Below are 18698 nucleotides of genomic sequence, written 5' to 3' on the forward strand. Positions count from 1 at the left end.
TCATCTCTGCAAATGGAAGCCAGCCCTTGGGCAGGGCCAGCTGGCCTCCTGGTGAAACCACTCCCACTGTGCTGTGGGGCAGTTCCAGAATATAAAGTGGCTTGCAAAAGTATTCATACCCCTTGAACTTTTCCACATTTTGTCACATTACAACCACAAATGTAAAAGTATTTTATTGGGATTTTATGTGATAGACCAACACAAAGTGGTGCATAATTGTGAACAGGAAGGAAAATGATACATGGCTTTCAAATTTTTTTACAAATAAAAAACTGAAAAGTGTGGCGTGCAAAAGTATTCAGCCCCCCCCGAGTCAATACTTTGTAGAACCACCTTTCGGTGCAATTACAGCTGCAAGTCTTTTGGGGTATGTCTCTACCAGCTTTGCACATCTAGAGACTGAATTTTTTGCAATTCTTCTTTGCAAAATAGCTCAAGCTCAGTCAGATTGGATGGAGAGCGTCTGTGAACAGCAATTTTCAAGTCTTGCCAGAGATTCTCAATTGGATTTACGTCTGGACTTTGACTGGGCCATTCTAACACATGAATATGCTTTGATCTAAACCATTCCATTGTAGCTCTGGCTGTATGTTTATGGTCGTTGTCCTGCTGGAAGGTGAACCTCCGCCCCAGTCTCAAGTTTTTTGCAGACTCTAACAGGTTTTCTTCCAAGATTGCCCTATATTTGGCTCCACATGTTTGCTGTGTCCCCCACATGGCTTGTGGCAAACTGCAAACGGGACTTCTTATGGCTTTTTTTTAACAATGGCTTTCTTCTTGCCACTCTTCCATAAAGGCCCAATTTGTGGAGTGCACAACTAATAGTTGTCCTGTGGACAGATTCTCTCACCTGAGCTGTGGATCTCTGCAGCTCCTCCAGAGTTACCATGGGCCTCTTGGCTGCTTCTCTGATCAATGCTCTCCTTGCCCGGCCTGTCAGTTTAGGTGGACGGCCATGTCTTGGTAGGTTTGCAGTTGTGCCATACTCTTTCCATTTTCGGATGATGGATTGAACAGTGCTCCGTGAGATGTTCAAAGCTTGGGATATTTTGTTATAACCTAACCCTGCTTTAAACTTCTCCACAACTTTATCCCTGACCTGTCTGGTGTGTTCCTTGGGCTTCATGATGCTGTTTGTCACTAATGATCTCTAACAAACCTCTGAGGCCTTCACAGAACAGCTGTATTTATACTGAGATCAGATTACACACAAGTGGACTCTATTTACTAATTAGGTGACTTCTGAAGGCAATTGGTTGCACTGGATTTTATTTAGGGGTATCAGAGTAAAGGGGGCTGAATACTTTTGTACGCCACACTTTTCAGTTTTTTATTTGTAAAAAAAATTGAAAACCATGTATCATTTTCCTTCCACTTCACAATTATGCGCCACTTTGTGTTGGTATATCATATAAAATCCCAATAAAATACATTTACGTTTGTGGTTGTAACGTGACAAAATGTGGAAAAGTTCAAGGAGTAAGAATACTTTTGCAAGCCACTGTAGATGCAGATGCAACACATTTATTGATGCAGGAGATGCTGTCATTTTCATTTATATCAAGAATGCTTTGGTCACAGGCAGCTCAGGCTGCTTTCACTTTGGCAGAAGTTTGAAGAATAACCGTTATATTACCACAGAAATGTTGGGGCTGTACAGTGATGTGGAGTGGATGTTTCCACTAGTTGAAGAGTCTAGGACCAGAGGTCATAGCCTCAGAATTAAAGGACGTTCGTTCAGGAAGGAGAGGATGAGGAACTTCTTTAGTCAGAGGGTGGTGAATCTGTGGAATTCTTTGCCACAGGAGGCTGTGGAGGCCAAGTCAATGGATATTTTTAAGGCAGAGATAGATAGATTCTTGATTAGTGCAGGTGTCAGGAGTTATGGGGGGAAGACAGGAGAATGGGTGAGATAGATCAGCCATGATTGAATGGTGGAGTAGACTTGATGGGCCAAATGGCCTAATTCTGCTCCTATCACATGACCTTATGACCCTACGAGCAGGGCGAGCTGCAGCCTCTGCTCCTTTGATCCAAGTTCAATCCGAACCTCTGGTGCACATTTCCCCGTGACTGCATGAGATTCTCTCCAGGGGCCCTGCTTCCCCCCCACATCTCAACGATGCGCTGCTCATTACAAAAGATTCAGGATGAAGGGGGGGGGGTGATGGGGATTCTGCTCCAGATATATCATCATTAAAATGAGCTGCAATGAGTCAACTTCTCCCAAAGGTTGGCCCACAGCCCACTCTTGGCTGAAGGAGTTTTCAAGTTGTGTGAGTTCACACTGTGTACCACAGTCAGGGATGTCCCTGAATCTGTTGATGCACCCATCTAAAACGGCTAAAACTAACAGGGAATAAGTAATTTAGAAGTTACTGATCAAGGGCTACATATCTCAATCAGGCCACACCAATCAAAGGAGTGAGACAAAGGCTGATTGCAGGTAATTGCAGATACTGTACATATGTGGCCCACAGGGTGATTTCTACGGTTTTGTGACTAAGTGTTGGCTGAGCAGAAACATTGAAAAGTGTTTTTAAACTGAATACATTGTTTCTAGCACAGTGTCAGCATTCTAAATTGGATTACACCCACTGCGTACAAAATCGGTTATCCTGGAACATGGCGATTCAGAAGAAATACCCACATTTCTCTAATTCCATTCCACACAACATCACCAGAGAGTAGCTTGGTATAAAATATTAATATCTATGCTGCTTGACAGCAAACATGTGTTGGAATAAACACTGGGTCATTGGAGACTTAACTGTTTCTATAATATGAAAGGTTCATATTACAGATTCAGTAAATGCATTGTGAAATAAGACAGAAATGCTGAATGTACTCAGGAGACCAAGCAGAATCTGTGGACAGAGGGACAGAGACAATAATACCCTTCAATGGAACATTTTATTAGAAACATAGAAAATAGGTGCAGGAGTAGGCCATTCGACCCTTCAAGCCAGCACCGCCATTCAATATGATCATGGCTGATCATCCACAATCAGTACCCTGTTCCTGCTTTTCCCCTATATCCCTTGATTCCTTTAGCCCCCAAGAGCTAAACCGAACTTTCTCTTGGAAACATCCTGTGAATTGGCCTCCACTGCTTTCTGTGGCAGAGAATTCCACAGATTCACAACTCTCTGGGTGAAAAAGTTGTAGGTAATTTTCCAAAATTATCAGGACGAACTTATAATGGCAAGTTTGTTATTTCAACCCTGGTTGTTATTAACATGAAGGGTGAAACAACAGGAAAACCATGAGTTCAATTGTGGTCGACCCCCTGAGACTAAGCACAGTAAGTCCAACAGCTGTTTAGTGGAGTTTATAAAATCATTTCATTTTGTACTGATAATTACCAGTAGATTCAAGTTCATGTTACATTCATTATCACATGCACTAATTGGTACAGTGAGATTTGAATTACCATACAGCCATATGTATAAATACACCACAATACACGATAGAATTTAACATGAACATCCCCACACAGTAGAATATATTTGTTTCCCACTGTGAGGGAAGGCAATAATGTTCAGTCATCTTCCTTTAATCAAGAAATCTCAAGGGTTCGACCCAGAGGACAGCAGAGATTATTTTAATTCATGTGTTGGAAGGAACTGCAGATGCTGGTTTAAACCAGAGATAGACACAAAAAGCTTGTGTAACTCAGCCAGCATCTCTGGAGAGAAGGAATGGGTTACAATTTGAGCCGAGATCCTTCTTCAGGCTCAATGGGTGAGGGTTTGGGTTGAGACCCTTCTTCAGACTCGAGCCGAAGGGGCTGTTTCCACACTATATCTAAACTAAACTAAACTAAAAATCTGTAGCAGCTATATTATTTTCCTCTGGAATGTGACACAATAGTTGAACAAACACAAAATGTATAATTTCCTTGATGGTTGGTCAAAGTATGCATAATTCTATTCACTGGCTTATGGTCACTAAGGTGTATAATTGAAAATAGTTACATGGCATTGAAATACCATATAGATGATTATATTGTATTAAAATACCATATAAAGGAATTTTGCGTAAACATGTATGTATTCAATAATAAAAAAATAAACCCATTAGTATTTGTAAAGTATCCTGAGAAATTTAGTGTAATGTAGAAATTTATCATCTATCTTACAACTATTAAAACTCTGATCTTGGATATGGATGTATTTGTGTGTGGATTTGAGTGTTTGTTTCTTTGTTTGTCTGTGATTCACATCTCCTCGAAAACATGACGCATTAACAGCGACATTTTTACATATTCCGATAGAGATTTACCTCATGATGTCAAAAATCGTCTCATCTGAAAAATTGACTCATTATTTCTCGAGTTATTTATTAAAATTGTTCACAAATCTAAATTTTTTTTTAAAGCCAACGAGCTGATGGCATCACAATGGCTCTGCTCCTCGTGGCCCGCTGCTGGGCACTGTTTTCCACGAGCTACGAGGGTTACGTCCCCGCCCCCCCCCCCCCCCCCCCCCGACTCGCAGTCATTTAGTCGCCTCCCGTTTGTAGTCAGCTCACACTCGGCCAGCCGTCCGCAGCAGCCCGTCCCGCACTCCCCCGCTGCTCTGGATTGAAGCCGCTGATGGGTTATGTTAACTCCCCGCTCCCCGCTCCCCGCTCCCCAACTCGCAATCGTGAAGGATTGTCATTTAGTGTGGAGTATATTATACTAAGAAAAACATTTTCTATAGTTTATGAATAGAAGAAATCACATATCAAAATAACTAAAGAATCTGTTATCACTTTTATCTCCTTGGTTTATTTGATGCTCAGGTTATAATTAGGAAAATATTAGAATAATGTGGGTGAAATTGCATTGGACACTAATTATTAAAGCCTATGAAGACATGTTTTGCCTAGTGTTAGTATAACAAGCTAGTTTATTCGATTATTTCAAACAATAGATATTGTACATAAATCTAATTTGTGTTAATTAATATCATACGCAGTGATTTCAGCTCATGTAAATTTGATGCAAAAGGATATAGAACACCTCCAAATGGTACCACGTTACAACAATGTGTTAGATGTTTCTCCTGCGATATTCACCTCATGGGAGGTGCACTTTGTGCCCTCTTTGGTAGGTTCAATTTCAGCTGAAGCCAGTTGTCATAGTCTTCTGCAGGCATCTGAATCACTTTGTCTCGCATAAACTGTGAAGAAAATGGTCAGGACATGAAAGATGGGTTTCAGTATAAATCGAATAACATGGAATCGAAAATAAAAACTGAAAATGTTGGAAATATTCAACAGGCCTGGTGGCATTTATGGAAAAATTCACCCCCAATGATTAAACATTATTAACCGGAAATGCTAACTCAGTTTCTTTCTTGGCACGCTATTCTTTCCTGAGTATTTCTGGCATTCTGTGCTATCTTTTCAGATCTGGGGGCAACACGGTGGCACAGCGGTAGAGTTGCTGCCTCACAGCGCCAGAGACCCGGGTTCGATACTGACTACTGGTGCTTGTCTGTACGGTGTTTGTACGTTCTCCCCTTGACCTGCGTGGGTTTTGTCCAGGAGCACCAGTTTCCTCCCACACTCGAAAGACGTACAGGTTTGTAAATTGTCCCTAGTGTGTGTAGGATAGTGTCAATGAGCGGGGATCGCTGGTCGGCGCGGATTTGATTGGCGGAAGGCCCTGTTTCCACGCTGTATCTCTAAACTAAATTAAAAATCTACAGCAACTACAGTATTTTCTTCTGGAAAGTGACACAATAGTTGTACATACACACAAACATTTATAATTTCCTTGGTGGTTGGACTAAGTCTGCATAATTCTTTTCACTGGCTTATGGTCACTAAGGTTTGTAAATGAATATGGTTAATTTTATTAAAACACCAAACAAAGGAATGTTATGTAAACATTTACATATTCAATTACAAAAAATAAACTCATTAGTATTTGCAAAGTATCTTTAGAAATTTAGAAATTTAGTGTAATATAGAAATTCTTCATCTCTCTATATATTCATACTACTTCATACATAGAGTGGGAATGAAGGATTCTGCCCATCGCTTTCACTGATGGAAGTTTTACATTTGAGATTCTCCAACGTTACCTCTGGGGCCACGTGTTATTTCTGAGGAGCAGTAACCACACAAGGGTTAATCATCCTCTTGCAAGGTGGTGGTCAGCAAGGTGGTTTGTCAGGAAGTTCAAAATGAAAGGTTGTAGTCGTAATGTCATCCAGCGTTGGCCCAAAGTTCATAACGACCAAGGTGCCCCATTTACACTAGTCCCACATGCCCAAGTTTGGCCCATTTCTCCCAAAGTCTTTCCTTTCTATGTATCTATCCAAATGTCTTGGTGAGGCCACACCTGGAGTATTGCGTACAGTTTTGGTCTCCAAATCTGAGGAAGGACATTATTGCCATAGAAGGGAGTGCAGAGGCGGTTCACCAGACTGATTCCTGCGATGTCAGGACTGTCTTATGAAGAAAGACTGGATAGACTTGGTTTATACTCTCTAGAATTTAGGAGATTGAGAGGGGATCTTATAGAAACTTACAAAATTCTTAAGGGGTTGGACAGGCTAGATGCAGGAAGATTGTTCCCGATGTTAGGGAGGTCCAGGACAAGGGGTCACAGCTTAAGGATAAGGGGGAAATCCTTTAAAACCGAGATGAGAAGTACTTTTTTCACACAGAGAGTGGTGAATCTCTGGAACTCTCTGCCACAGAGGGTAGTTGAGGCCAGTTCATTGGCTATATTTAAGAGGGAGTTAGATGTGGCCCTTGTGGCTAAAGGGATCAGAGGGTATGGAGAGAAGGCAGGTACGGGATACTGAGTTGGATGATCAGCCATGATCATATTGAATGGCGGTGCAGGCTCGAAGGGCCGAATGGCCTACTCCTGCACCTAATTTCTATGTTTCTATGTTTCTTTAAATGTCTGAAGAAGGATCTCGACCCGAAACGTCGTCCACTCCTTCTCTCCTGAGATGATGCCTCACCTGCTGAGTTACTCCAGAATTTTGTGTCTACCTTGTCTTTAAATGTTGTTGTAGAACCTGCTAAATGGTCTCACCTCAATAGCCGCGCTAATGTCTGGGGAGCAGAGCTCCCAATTCCGCAATCCATGAAGCGTCTTGAGGAATTGTTGCGGCCTAATTCTGAGGCTTTGTCTTTCTCCAAACTTTTCCAGCTTCCTCAGAGCTTGGCTGATCTTCTGATTTCCTCGTATTTCCTCGGGAACTCTGGGCAACAAGCTGCAGAACCTGAAACATCATGGAAGGCAGAAGTTCTCGGTGCACCATTGGAAAAAAAACACCATTCACTCACACACATGAAGAGCTGGTAACACAGGATGGTCCAGTGATTTTTCTCCAGCACTGCTAACGATATTACCCCTTGCATTACAATCAAGAGAATCACTTCTTGTGGAAGTCCCAATGTGAATGTCTCATTCAGTTTAGTTTAGCTTAAAGATACAGAGTGGAACCAGACCCTTCAACCCACCCAGATCCCTGCACATAAACATTACCCTACACACACCAGGAACAATTTACATTTATACCAAGTCAATTAACCTAAAACCTGTACATCTTTGGAGCAAGGGAGGAAACCGAAGATCCCAGAGAAAACCCATGTGGTCACGGGGAGAACGTACAAACTCTGTACAGACAAGCACCCATAGTCGGGCTCAAACCCGGGTCTCTGGCGCTGTAAGTGCTGTAAGGCACCAAGTCTATCGCTGCGCCACCATGCTCGCCCTGCATTTCCTACACACACTCAGGACAATTTGATATTTTCACCAAGCCAATTAGCCTACAAGCCTGTACGTCTTTGGAGGGGAAGTGTGGGAGAAAACTGCAGATCTCGGAGAAAACCCACGCAGGTCACGGGGAGAATGCACCAACTCCGTACAGACAAGCACCTGTAGCCAGGATTGAAACCGTGTCTCTGGCGCTGTAGGGCAGCAACTCTACTGCTGGGCCACCGTGCAGCCCTGGTGGTGAAATGGTGGCAGAACAATCAGATCCATCTTTAGCCGAGGTCAACACAGCAACACTGGGCACTGACAGCAGTAAACATCAACAGAGCAAGCTACTCACTGGCTGGGGTACAGGAACTTGCACTGTGACAGGGAACTCACTGATTGTGGTACAGGGTGTCACATTGTGACGGGGAATCTACTATCTCCAGGGCATTGAACTATGACAGGAAATATACTGTCTGTGTACTGGACCTTGCACCATGATGATATACTCACTGTCTGTGGCATGGGACCTTACACACTGTCAGGACCCTGACTGTGTTTGGTACAGGACCTTACACTTACACTTCATCTCTGTGGGACCCTAGAGCTAGATAGGGAATTCACTCTGCCTATGGTATTGGGCCTTGTATGATCACATGACACAGCAATGTAGAAGTAAAGAACATTGTATTGGAGCAGGATAATTAACTTTTATGACATTAACAATATTAACGAAACAGCTCGGAAGATAGACACAAATTTCTGGAGTAACTCAGCAGGACAGGCAGCAGTCTGAAGAAGGGTCTCGACCCGAAACGTCACCCATTCCTTCTCTCCAGACATGCTACCTGTCCCCCTGATTTACTCCAGCATTTTGTGACTATCTTCGGTGTCAAACAGCATCTGCAGTTCCTTCCTACACTAAATATTTTCTCTCCTGCAACTCAGTTACTCCCAGGCAGAGGGAAGCTACCATTTCACAGAGCAAGGATCAAACCTGGCCCATTGGCTCAAAACAAAGGGCACTTTAGGACCAGGTTACTGGGGATATGTGCAACAATTTATGACATCTGACTGCCTCACCATTAAAGATCCTTTTTCTGCTCCCAATTTCCACTCATCATTCTTCTCATACATCTCAAAATGATGAGATGGAGGACAGGAAGGATGTTGAGAACCTCGTGACCTGGTGTCAGGACAACAACCTTTCTCTGAAAGTCAGCAAGACAAAATGATCGACTTCGTGAAGCAAAGTGGTGCCCATGCCCCAGTTTGCATTGACGGTGGCAAAGTAGAGATGGTTAAAAACTTCAAATTCCTAGGAGTAAATATGACCAACAACTTCTCCTGGACCACCCACATAGAGGCCATGACCTGGAAAGCACCAACAATGCATCTACTTTCTTAAAAGGCGTAGGAAGTTCGGCATGTTCCCAATAACTCTCACTAACTTCCACAGATGTGCTGCAGAGAGCATTTTATCAGGATGCATCACAGCATGGTTTGTGAACAGCTCTATCCAAGACCGCAAGAAATTGCAGAGAATTGCGGACATAGCCCAGACCATCACACAAACCAACCTCCCTTCCATTGACTCCATCTACACCTCACGCTGCCTCGGCAAGGTCAGCAGCATAATCAATGATGTCACACCCTGGCCATTCCCTTCTCTCCCCTCTCCCATCAGGCAAATGGTATAGAAGTGTGAACATGCACACCACCAGATTCGCTGACAGATTCTACCCAGCTATTATCGGGCAACTGATTCATCCTACCACAACCAGAATGCAGAGCTGAACTACTATCTATCTCATTGGTGACCCTAATGCACCTGTCCCAATTAGGCAATTTTTTTGGCGTCTACAGGTGACTAGGCTGTCACTACACGGTCGCCGGGGTGTCGCCTGTATGGTCGCGAGTCGCCTGCTCAGTCGTCCAAAGGATCGTAGCGTTTTTCTGGTCGCTGCTGGATTTTGAAATGTTCAAAACTTTTAGCCGACAGTCGGCAACAGTTGGCTTGACGCCAATGAGCGTAGCTTGACTTCTCCTGACGTACGTGCTGTTGGAGGTTGTCACCAGGATGACGTAGATTGTCGCCAGGTGTTGACCGGTGAATTCCATTGGCGATTACATACGTCAACCGGCGACAGGTACCGGCGACTGAATTGTCTTACTTTGTCATAGCTTGTCACGGGTGGACGGAGGTTGTCACAGGTGTGGTCGTAGGTGGACGTCCTAATGGGTCGCCGGTTGGCGGTAGCTAGCCCGAGCTTGACGTCGACCAGGTGGTAGGTTGTTGTGGACATTGTACACAGGTCCAGTCGTCCGCAGTCGCCGAAAAAATCGTCTAAGTGGGACAGGCCCATTGGACTACCTTTTATCAGACTTTACTGGCTTTACCTTGCACTAAATGTTATTCCCTTTATCATGTACAGAATATAAATGGCTCGATTGTAATCATGTACTGTCTTCCCGCTGACTGGTTAGCATTTTCAATGTTCAAAAGCTTTTCACTGTTCCTCGGTACACGTGACAGTAAACTAAACTACACGTCCCCTCAGTACCACTGCTCCAAAAGGGAAGATGTTGGGGACAGCATCTGCCACTCACCAGCTCTCTGCATTTCCTTCTGTTTTATTTTCTCCTGATTCCTGAAGGGAGCGTTGCATGTCCTCGTTGTAAGTATAGAAGCTGGTGATGTTGTCCAGCGCACGGAACCTGCGTCTGCTGGTGTCCCAGCGTTTCCTGGAAAATTCCCGGAGGCACAGCTTAGTATAGTTTAGTTTAGATTTACAGCGCAGCAACAGGCCCTTCGGCCCGCCAAATACATACCGACCAGCAATCCCTGCACATTAACACTATCCTCCACACACTAGGGACAGTTTATATTTATACCAAGCCAATTAGCCTACAAACCTGAGCGCCTTTGGAGTGTGGGAGGAAACTAAAAATCTCGGAGAAAACTGGGGAAAACGTACAAACTCCTTACAGTCACACACCTGATTCTGAGGCTATGACCTATAGTCCTAGATTCTCCCAGTAGTGGAAACATCCTCTCCACATCCACTCCATCATTCTTGTAAACCTCCTCTGGACCCTCTCCAGAGCCAGTATATCCTTCCTCACGTAATGTGCTCACAATTGCTCACAATAGGCCAATTGGGAAGGGCAAGTGACTGAAGTGTTGGGTAAATCTTTAGGGACCAGTGACCACTGTTCTATTAGCTTTAAAACAGTTCTAGACAAAGACAGGGAAGGTTCCACAAGTTCAAATTCAGAATTTGGGCAAGACCAACTTTGATGGTATTACCCAGGTTCCTCCTCATGTTGCTTGGATGAGGGTTGTTTGCCGGCAAAGGAACACCCAGAAAGGGGGATGCTTTTAAATGTGCAATGACAAGAGCTCAGGGCATGCATGTTCCTGTTGGACTGAAGGGCAAGGCAGGTGAGCCGAAGGAAGCTTTAATGACTGGGGAAATTGAGGCTTTGGTCAAGTAAATGAAGGTATGGGACAGGCAAATGCATGACAATGGACAATAGGTGCAGGAGTAGGCCGTTCGGGCCGGGGGCTTTGACTTTGACTCTGCATCAGCACCGCCATTCAATGTGATCATGGTAAAATGTAATTATGATGTGTCATCCATTTGTGTGTAATTATGGCTGCAGAAACGGCATTTCGTTTGACCTCTAGGGGTCCAAATGACAATTAAATTGACTCTTGACTCTTGAAGGCCAACATGCCATTCACTTTCTTTACTGCCTGCTGTACCTACATGCTTACTTTCAGTGACTGATGAAGAAGGACCACCAGATCCCGTTGTACTTCCCCTTTTCCCAACTTGACACCATTTAGATAATAATCTGCCTTCCTATTTTTGCTACCAAAGTGGATAACGTCACATTTATCCACATTAAACTCCACCTGCCATGCATCTGCCCGCTCACCCACTGTCCAAGTCACCCTGAAATAGCATCCTCCTTTGCCACCCCTTTGTGTCATCTGAAAATTTTCTCAAATGGCTTATCCCCTTCCAAATTCTTAAAACTAAATAGGCCCCAGGAGCCTTGCGGCCCCCTAGTCACTGCCTGCCATTCTGGGAATTCCTACTCTTTGTTTCCTGTCAGCCAACCAATTTTCTATCCATGTCAGCACCCTACCCCAATACCATGGGCTCTAATTTTGCCCACTAATCTTCTATGTGGGACCTTATCAAATGCTTTCTGAAAGTCCAGGAACACTACATTCACTGGCTCTCCCTTGTCCATTATCCTGGTAACATCCTCAAAAAAATCCAGAAGATTAGCCAAGCATGATTGCCCCTTCGTAAATCCATGCTGACTCGGACCTATCCTTCTACTGCTATCCAAATGTGCCGCTATTTCCCTAGTCTAGTAAGTTTGCAGATGAAACAAAAGTTTGTGTTATGTCAGATAGCAAAGATCGTTTTCAAAAATTACATCAGGACCTTGATCAGTTGGGCAAGTGGCCTGAGGAATGGTTAATAGAGTTTAATGCAGATAAGTGTGAGGTGGTGCATTTTGGAAGTCAAACCAGGGCAAGACCTTCACAGTGAATGGCAGGGCTTTGTGGAGTGTTACATAGCAGAGGGATCATGCAGTTCCTTGAAAGTGGCATCGCAGGTAGTGGTCATAACTCCATACGTTTTAACATGTTTCTGAATATTAGGCTGGAGCTGAGGAGAGTAGATTGGGAACAGTTGTTATTGGGTAAATCCACAGGTGACATGTAAGAGCCGTTAAAATCCAGCTGATCAAAGTGCAGGATCAGCATGTTCCAGTAAGGAGGAGGGATGAGGACGGCAAGGTAAGGGATGACCAAGGAGGTTGGAAACTTGGTCAGGAGGGAAAAGCGTATGTCAGGTTTAAGAAGGTGGCATATGAGGAATATAAAGTGAGTAGGAAAGAACTCAAGGGGGTAATTAGATGGGCCAAATGCGGCCATAAAATGTAATTGGCAAGACAGATTAAAGAAAATCCCAAGGTGTTTTATACATATGCTAAATATAAAAAGGTGACCAGGGAGAAGATAGAAACAAATAACGATAAATGATGGAATCTATGCCTGTATTATCTGAATGGTGGCCGATTAGGAAAAGGGGAGATGCAACGAGACCTGGGTGTCATGGTACACCAGTCATTGAAAGTAGGCATGCAGGTGCAGCAGGCAGTGAAGAAAGCGAATGGTATGTTAGCTTTCATAGCAAAAGGATTTGAGTATAGGAGCAGGGAGATCTACTACAGTTGTACAGAGTCTTGGTGAGACCACACCTGGAGTATTGCGTACAGTTTTGGTCTCCTAATCTGAGGAAAGACATTCTTGCCATAGAGGGAGTACAGAGAAGGTTCACCAGACTGATTCCTGGGATGTCAGTACTTTCATATGAAGAAAGACTGGATAGACTCGGCTTGTACTCGCTAGAATTTAGAAGATTGAGGGGATATCTTATAGAAACTTACAAAATTCTTAAGGGGTTGGACAGGCTAGATGCAGGAAAATTGTTCCCGATGTTGGGGAAGTCCAGAACAAGGGGTCACAGTTTAAGGCTAAGGGGGAAATCATTTAGGACCGAGATGAGAAAAACATTTTTCACACAGAGAGTGTGAATCTCTGGAATTCTCTGCCACAGAAGGCAGTTGAGGCCAGTTCATTGGCTATATTTAAGATAGTTAGATGTGGTCCTTGTGGCTAAAGGTATCGGGGGTATGAAGAGAGGGCAGGCACAGGACACTGAGTTGGATGATCAGCCATGATCATATTGAATGGCAGTGCAGGCTTGAAGGGCCGAATGGCCTACTCCTGCACCTAATTTCTATGTGTTTCTATGTAGTTGGAGGATGTAGGCGAGGTACTAAACTACTGCGTTGCATCTGCATTTACCAAGGAGAAGGACTTGCAGGATGGTGAGATCTGGGTAGTGAATACAATTATGCTGCAGCAGTTTGAGATGGGGAAGGAGGTTGTACTGTGGCTCTTGAAGAGCATTAAGGTGGAAAAGTACCCAGGGCCTGATGGAATCTATGAAAAGTGACTGAGGAAGGCAAGAGCGGAGATGGCGGGATCTTTGATGCAGAACTTTGCTTCTTCACTAGTCACAAGTGAGGTCCCGGAGGGCTAGAGAGAGTGCCCATTGTTGTTCCTTTGTTTAAGAAAGGAAGTAGAGAAAAATATAGGCCGGTGAGCCTCATGCAGTGGTCGGGAATCTGGTGAAGAGAATTGTCCGAGATAAGATTTACTCTCATTTGGAAGAAAATGGGCTAATTAGGGATATCCAATACGGTTTTGTATGGGCACAAAAGAACTGCAGATGCTGGTATAAATCGACACTAAATGCTGGAGTAACTCTGCGGGACAGGCAGCATCTCTGAAGAGAAGGAATGGGCGATGTTTCGAGTGGAGACCTTTCTTCAGACTGATGCCAGGGGAGGGGGTGATACAAAGATAGAATGTAGTTGGAGACAGCAAGACTCGTGGAAGAACTGGGAATGGGGAGGGGATGGAGGGAGAGAGAAAGCAAGGCTCGTGGGAGAACTGGGAATGGGGAGGGGATGGAGGGAGAGGAAAGCAAGACTCGTGGGAGAACTGGGAAGGGGGAGGAGATGGAGGGAGGGAAAGCAAGGGCTATTTGAAGTTAGAGAAGTCAACGTTCAGCTACCCACGTGAAATATGAGGTGCTGTTCCTACAATTTGCGCTGGGCCTCACTCTGACAATGGAGGAGGCCCAGGACAGAAAGGTCAGATTGGGAATGGGAGGGGGAGTTGAAGTACTGAGCAACCGGGAGATCAGGTAGGTTAAGGCAGACTGAGCGGAGGTGTTCAGCGAAACGATCGCCGAGCCTACGCTTGGTCTCGCCGATATACAGGAGTTGACACCTGGAACAGCAGATACAGTAGATGAGGTTGGAGGAGGTAGGGTTGATGAAGGCAGGGTGGTGGGTGTTGTACACTGTGATTTTAGTAAGGTGTTGATAAGGTCCCTCATGGTAGGTTGATTCAGAAGATTAAAATGCATGGGATTCACGATGACTTGTTCATCTGGATTCAGAACAGAGCAGACAGAGAAACACATTGCCAGGTATGGTACTGGAGGCAGATACAATAGTGTTGTTCAGATGCATTTACATAGGCACATGGAAGTTCAGGGAATAGAGGGATATGGACCATGTACAGGCAGATGAGATCAGTTTATCTAGGGATCATGTTTGTCTGAAGATGGGTCTCAACCCGAAACGTCACCCATTCCTTTTCTCCAGAGATGCTCCCTGTCCTGCTGAGTTACTCCAGCTTTTTGTGTCTAGCTTGTTTGGCACAAGTATTGTGGACCGAAGGGCCAGTTCCTGTGCTGTATTGTTCTATGTTCTATAGGGTGGTCACAAAGGCTTTCATTATTCGGGGCATTTATATAATTTGGGACCTTATGTTACAGTTTGACAAGACAGTTGGCATTTGTAGTATTATGTTCAGTTTGAGTCACCCTGCTACAAGATGAATGCAGTTGACCTGGAAAGCGTGCAGAGAAGAATTATGAGTATTTAAAACTACAGAAGAAATAAAGTCTATTTCTGCAGTGAAGTGGAGAGGAAATACTGCACAAACTTTTCCAAGGCCTCTAGGTTGTCATGGAGACACAACGCTGCTTCCTCAGTTATCTCGACAAATTTTGACTGCATCTCCAGTGAAAGGGAGGATTTGCTGGCGGAAAGCAGGTTGATTCCTGAAACGTGGCCTGAAGGGGTGCTGCAAGCGAGAAATGAAAGATTGTTAATGTAGTTCCATTCAGTCCAAGTGCATCACAATTAATCACAAAATTATGTAGTCTCAATCAGTCAGCCAGCCACACCTGGCAACATCACACACGCACACAAACTCTAATCACAGCTGCTCATAATATGACTAATGGATGCAGAAGGTTTACTCAAACATTGTTCACAGTATTACACCTGCCCTCTGTCTCTGGAGCCAGCTGGAGATGTAATTGTAGTTAGCGACTCACGAGGCAATGCATTCATCCCTCTGGCTGACCATGGGTGTCTCCAGGGTGCTATTCCCTGTATGGAGGATGCCAGTGCATGACTTTGTTTAACGTGGGGAGACTGGTGCACAGACAGCCACCACACGGCCCTTGACAGATCTGGGTCAGGATCCAGTGGCATGGAGTCCAAGACGACCGGAGACCCTTTTTTGCTGCAGCCTTCATCCGCCTTCCCAGCCGTTGTGACGCTCCACTAAAGTCAGCCATCGTCCTCCGCCTGTTCCACCGTTGAGGTCTTGGTTGGATTGCTCTTTGTCAGAGACCTCCCCCTCGACCTTACCGCCATAGGTGGCTCTACCAGGAGCATAGCTCCAGACGGCATCACTATCAGGATCTCAGGATCTCAGGACCACACAAGGTTCTCCACCACGACAAGGTGACAATCCACGGATTCCCCTCATCACTCTTCCAGGAACCTGACTCCTTTAATGTCATCATGAAAATAATTTTACACCAAAACATTAACCTGCAGGTGACCAGAAGAAATTCAACCTGTCAATCTGCTGAAGGCAGACACAAAATGCTGGAGTAACTCAACAGAACAGGCAGCATCTCTGGAGAGAAGGAATGGGCGATGTTTCGGGTCAAAACCTTCTTCAGACTGAGAGTTGGGAGAGATAAGGAAGTGTAAGGTGTGAGAACGAGACATCAAAGGGGGTGGAGATCAAGGAAAATGTTGAGCAGACCATTGTTAGCTCAGAGAACCATATAACCATATAACAATTACAGCACGGAAACAGGCCATCTCGACCCTTCTTGTCTGTGCCGAACACATAATCTCCCCTAGTCCCATATACCTGCGCTCAGACCATAACCCTCCATTCCCTTCCCATCCATATAACTATCCAATTTATTTTTAAATGATAAAAACGAACCTGCCTCCACCACCTTCACTGGAAGCTCATTCCACACAGCTACCACTCTCTGAGTAAAGAAGTTCCCCCTCAGGTTACCCCTAAACTTCAGTCCCTTAATTCTCATGTCATGTCCCCAAGGTGACAACAAAGCAAACAGAGATAAAATGTAATCAGGGACAGTCAAACTGGTCGGAAAACTGGGAAGGGGGAAGGATGTAGAGAGAGGGAAAGCAAGGGTTACTTGAAGTTAGAGAAGTCAATATTCAAACTATGTTACTGCAGCATTTTGTGTCTTTCGGGTTTAAACAGCAGTTCCTTCCTACACTATCAATCTGCTGATCCTGTCTGTGGAATTCTCTGCCTCAGAGGGTGGTGGAGGCAGGTTCTCTGGATGCTTTCAAGAGAGAGCTAGATAGAGCTCTTAAAACCAGTGGAGTCAGGGGTTGTGGGGAGAAGGCAGGAACGGGGTACTGATTGGGGATGATCAGCCATGATCACATTGAATGGCTTGAAGGGCTGAATGGCCTACTCCTGCACCTATTGTCTATTGTCTTTCAGCATACAAATTGGTTTACTGCAAAACTAAACGGATGCCCTGAGCATTATGTACGTCATTTGATGTGGCCCCTATTAATTCAATAGCGTGCTGACTCATTGCTCAGTTAGTATGGGATGCAATAACCCAAATTTGCAACGGTGAATATATACAAGCCCAGAAGAAACATTGTTGTTGGTGAGGTTAATGCAAGTGCCTCCGTCATGCGGTTGCCGTGGTGAATCATTTGACAGTAATGCTATTCTATTTTTACGTGATTGACGTTGACAGTAGTGCCGTGGTGCCAAAGTTGCAAAAGCAGGGATCTGAAGGGACAAAGCTGATCAAGCCTGACTTGGGCAACCACAGTAGTACTGTTGGGTGGGGTTCATTAGGTCATATGTGATAGGAGAAGTATCAGGCCATTCGGCCCATCTTGCTATTGAGGGAGTGCAGCGTAGGTTCACAAGGTTAATTCCTGGGATGGCGGGACTGTGATATGCTGAGAAAATGGAGTAGCTGGGCTTGTACACTCTGGAGTTTAGAAGGATGAGAGGCAATCTCATTGAAACATATAAGATTGTTAAGGGCTTGGACACGTTAGAGGCAGGAAACATGTTCCCGACGTTGGGGGAGTCCAGAACCAGGGGCCACGGTTTAAGAATAAGGAGTAAGCCATTTAGGAAACACTTTTTCTCACAGAGAGTGGTGAGTCTGTGGAATTCTCTGCCTCAGAGGGTGGTGGAGGCAGGTTCTCTAGATGCTTTCAAGAGAGAGCTAGATAGAGCTCTTAAAAATAGCGGAGTCAGGGGATATGGGGAGAAGGCAGGAACGGGGTACTGATTGGGGATGATCAGCCATGATCACATTGAATGGCGGTGCTGGCTCGAAGGGCCGAATGGCCTACTCCTGCATCTATTGTCTGTTGTCTATCACGTCTATTCCACCATTCAATCATGGAGAATCCCCCCCCCCATCCTGAATCTTTTGTAATGAGCAGCTTATCTTTGAGATGTAGGGGGGAAGCAGGGCTCCTGGGGAGAATCTCATGCTGTCACGGGGAAATGTGCACCAGAGGTTCGGATTGAACTTGGGTCAAAGGAGCAGAGGCTGCAGCTCGCATGCTCATAAGGTCATGTGATAGGAGCAGAATTAGGCCACTTGGTCCATCAAGTCTACTCCACCATTCAATCATGGCTGATCTATCTCTCTCCCTCGTAACCCTACTCTCCTGACTTCTCCCCATTACCACGGACACCCATACTAATCAATAATCTATCTACCTCTGGCTTAAAACTATCAATTGACGGCCTCCACAGCCTTCTGTGGCAATGAATTCCACAGATTCACCAACCATACACTGAGAGGGTATGAAACATGATCCTTATTGGCCACAGAAGTGCCCTCAAAGTTGATCTTTAAATATATGTACACTGGATCTTTGTATCCTCCCTTCTTCATGACTCCAAACTGGACAGAAGTGCATTGAGAAGGTGAAAGGCAGTAGTTGCATTGACTGGGCTGTGGTGGTGGGCATG

The 18698-nt window shown here is 44.8% G+C and overlaps 1 protein-coding gene across 4 annotated transcripts in view; it reads right to left on the minus strand.

Annotated features, from left to right (window-relative positions):
• Positions 1–4719: 4719 nt before the first annotated feature.
• Positions 4720–18698, minus strand: part of LOC129709293 (coiled-coil domain-containing protein 60-like) — a 117326-nt gene continuing 103347 nt past the window's right edge. Inside the window, exons 10-13 of one of the 4 annotated variants that reach the window (XM_055655570.1) lie at positions 15333–15473; positions 10328–10462; positions 7046–7235; positions 4720–5168 (exon numbers count right to left, since the gene is read on the minus strand). In XM_055655570.1, the coding sequence (XP_055511545.1) occupies positions 5061–5168; positions 7046–7235; positions 10328–10462; positions 15333–15473 (574 nt within the window). In that variant the 3' untranslated portion in view covers positions 4720–5060. The remainder of the gene's footprint in view (positions 5169–7045; positions 7236–10327; positions 10463–15332; positions 15474–18698) is intronic. The other 3 variants (XM_055655569.1, XM_055655571.1, XM_055655572.1) reach the window with 3 other exon arrangements.

Source organism: Leucoraja erinacea, chromosome 25, assembly GCF_028641065.1.
Source record: "Leucoraja erinacea ecotype New England chromosome 25, Leri_hhj_1, whole genome shotgun sequence".
Taxonomy (NCBI): Eukaryota; Metazoa; Chordata; class Chondrichthyes; order Rajiformes; family Rajidae; genus Leucoraja; species Leucoraja erinaceus.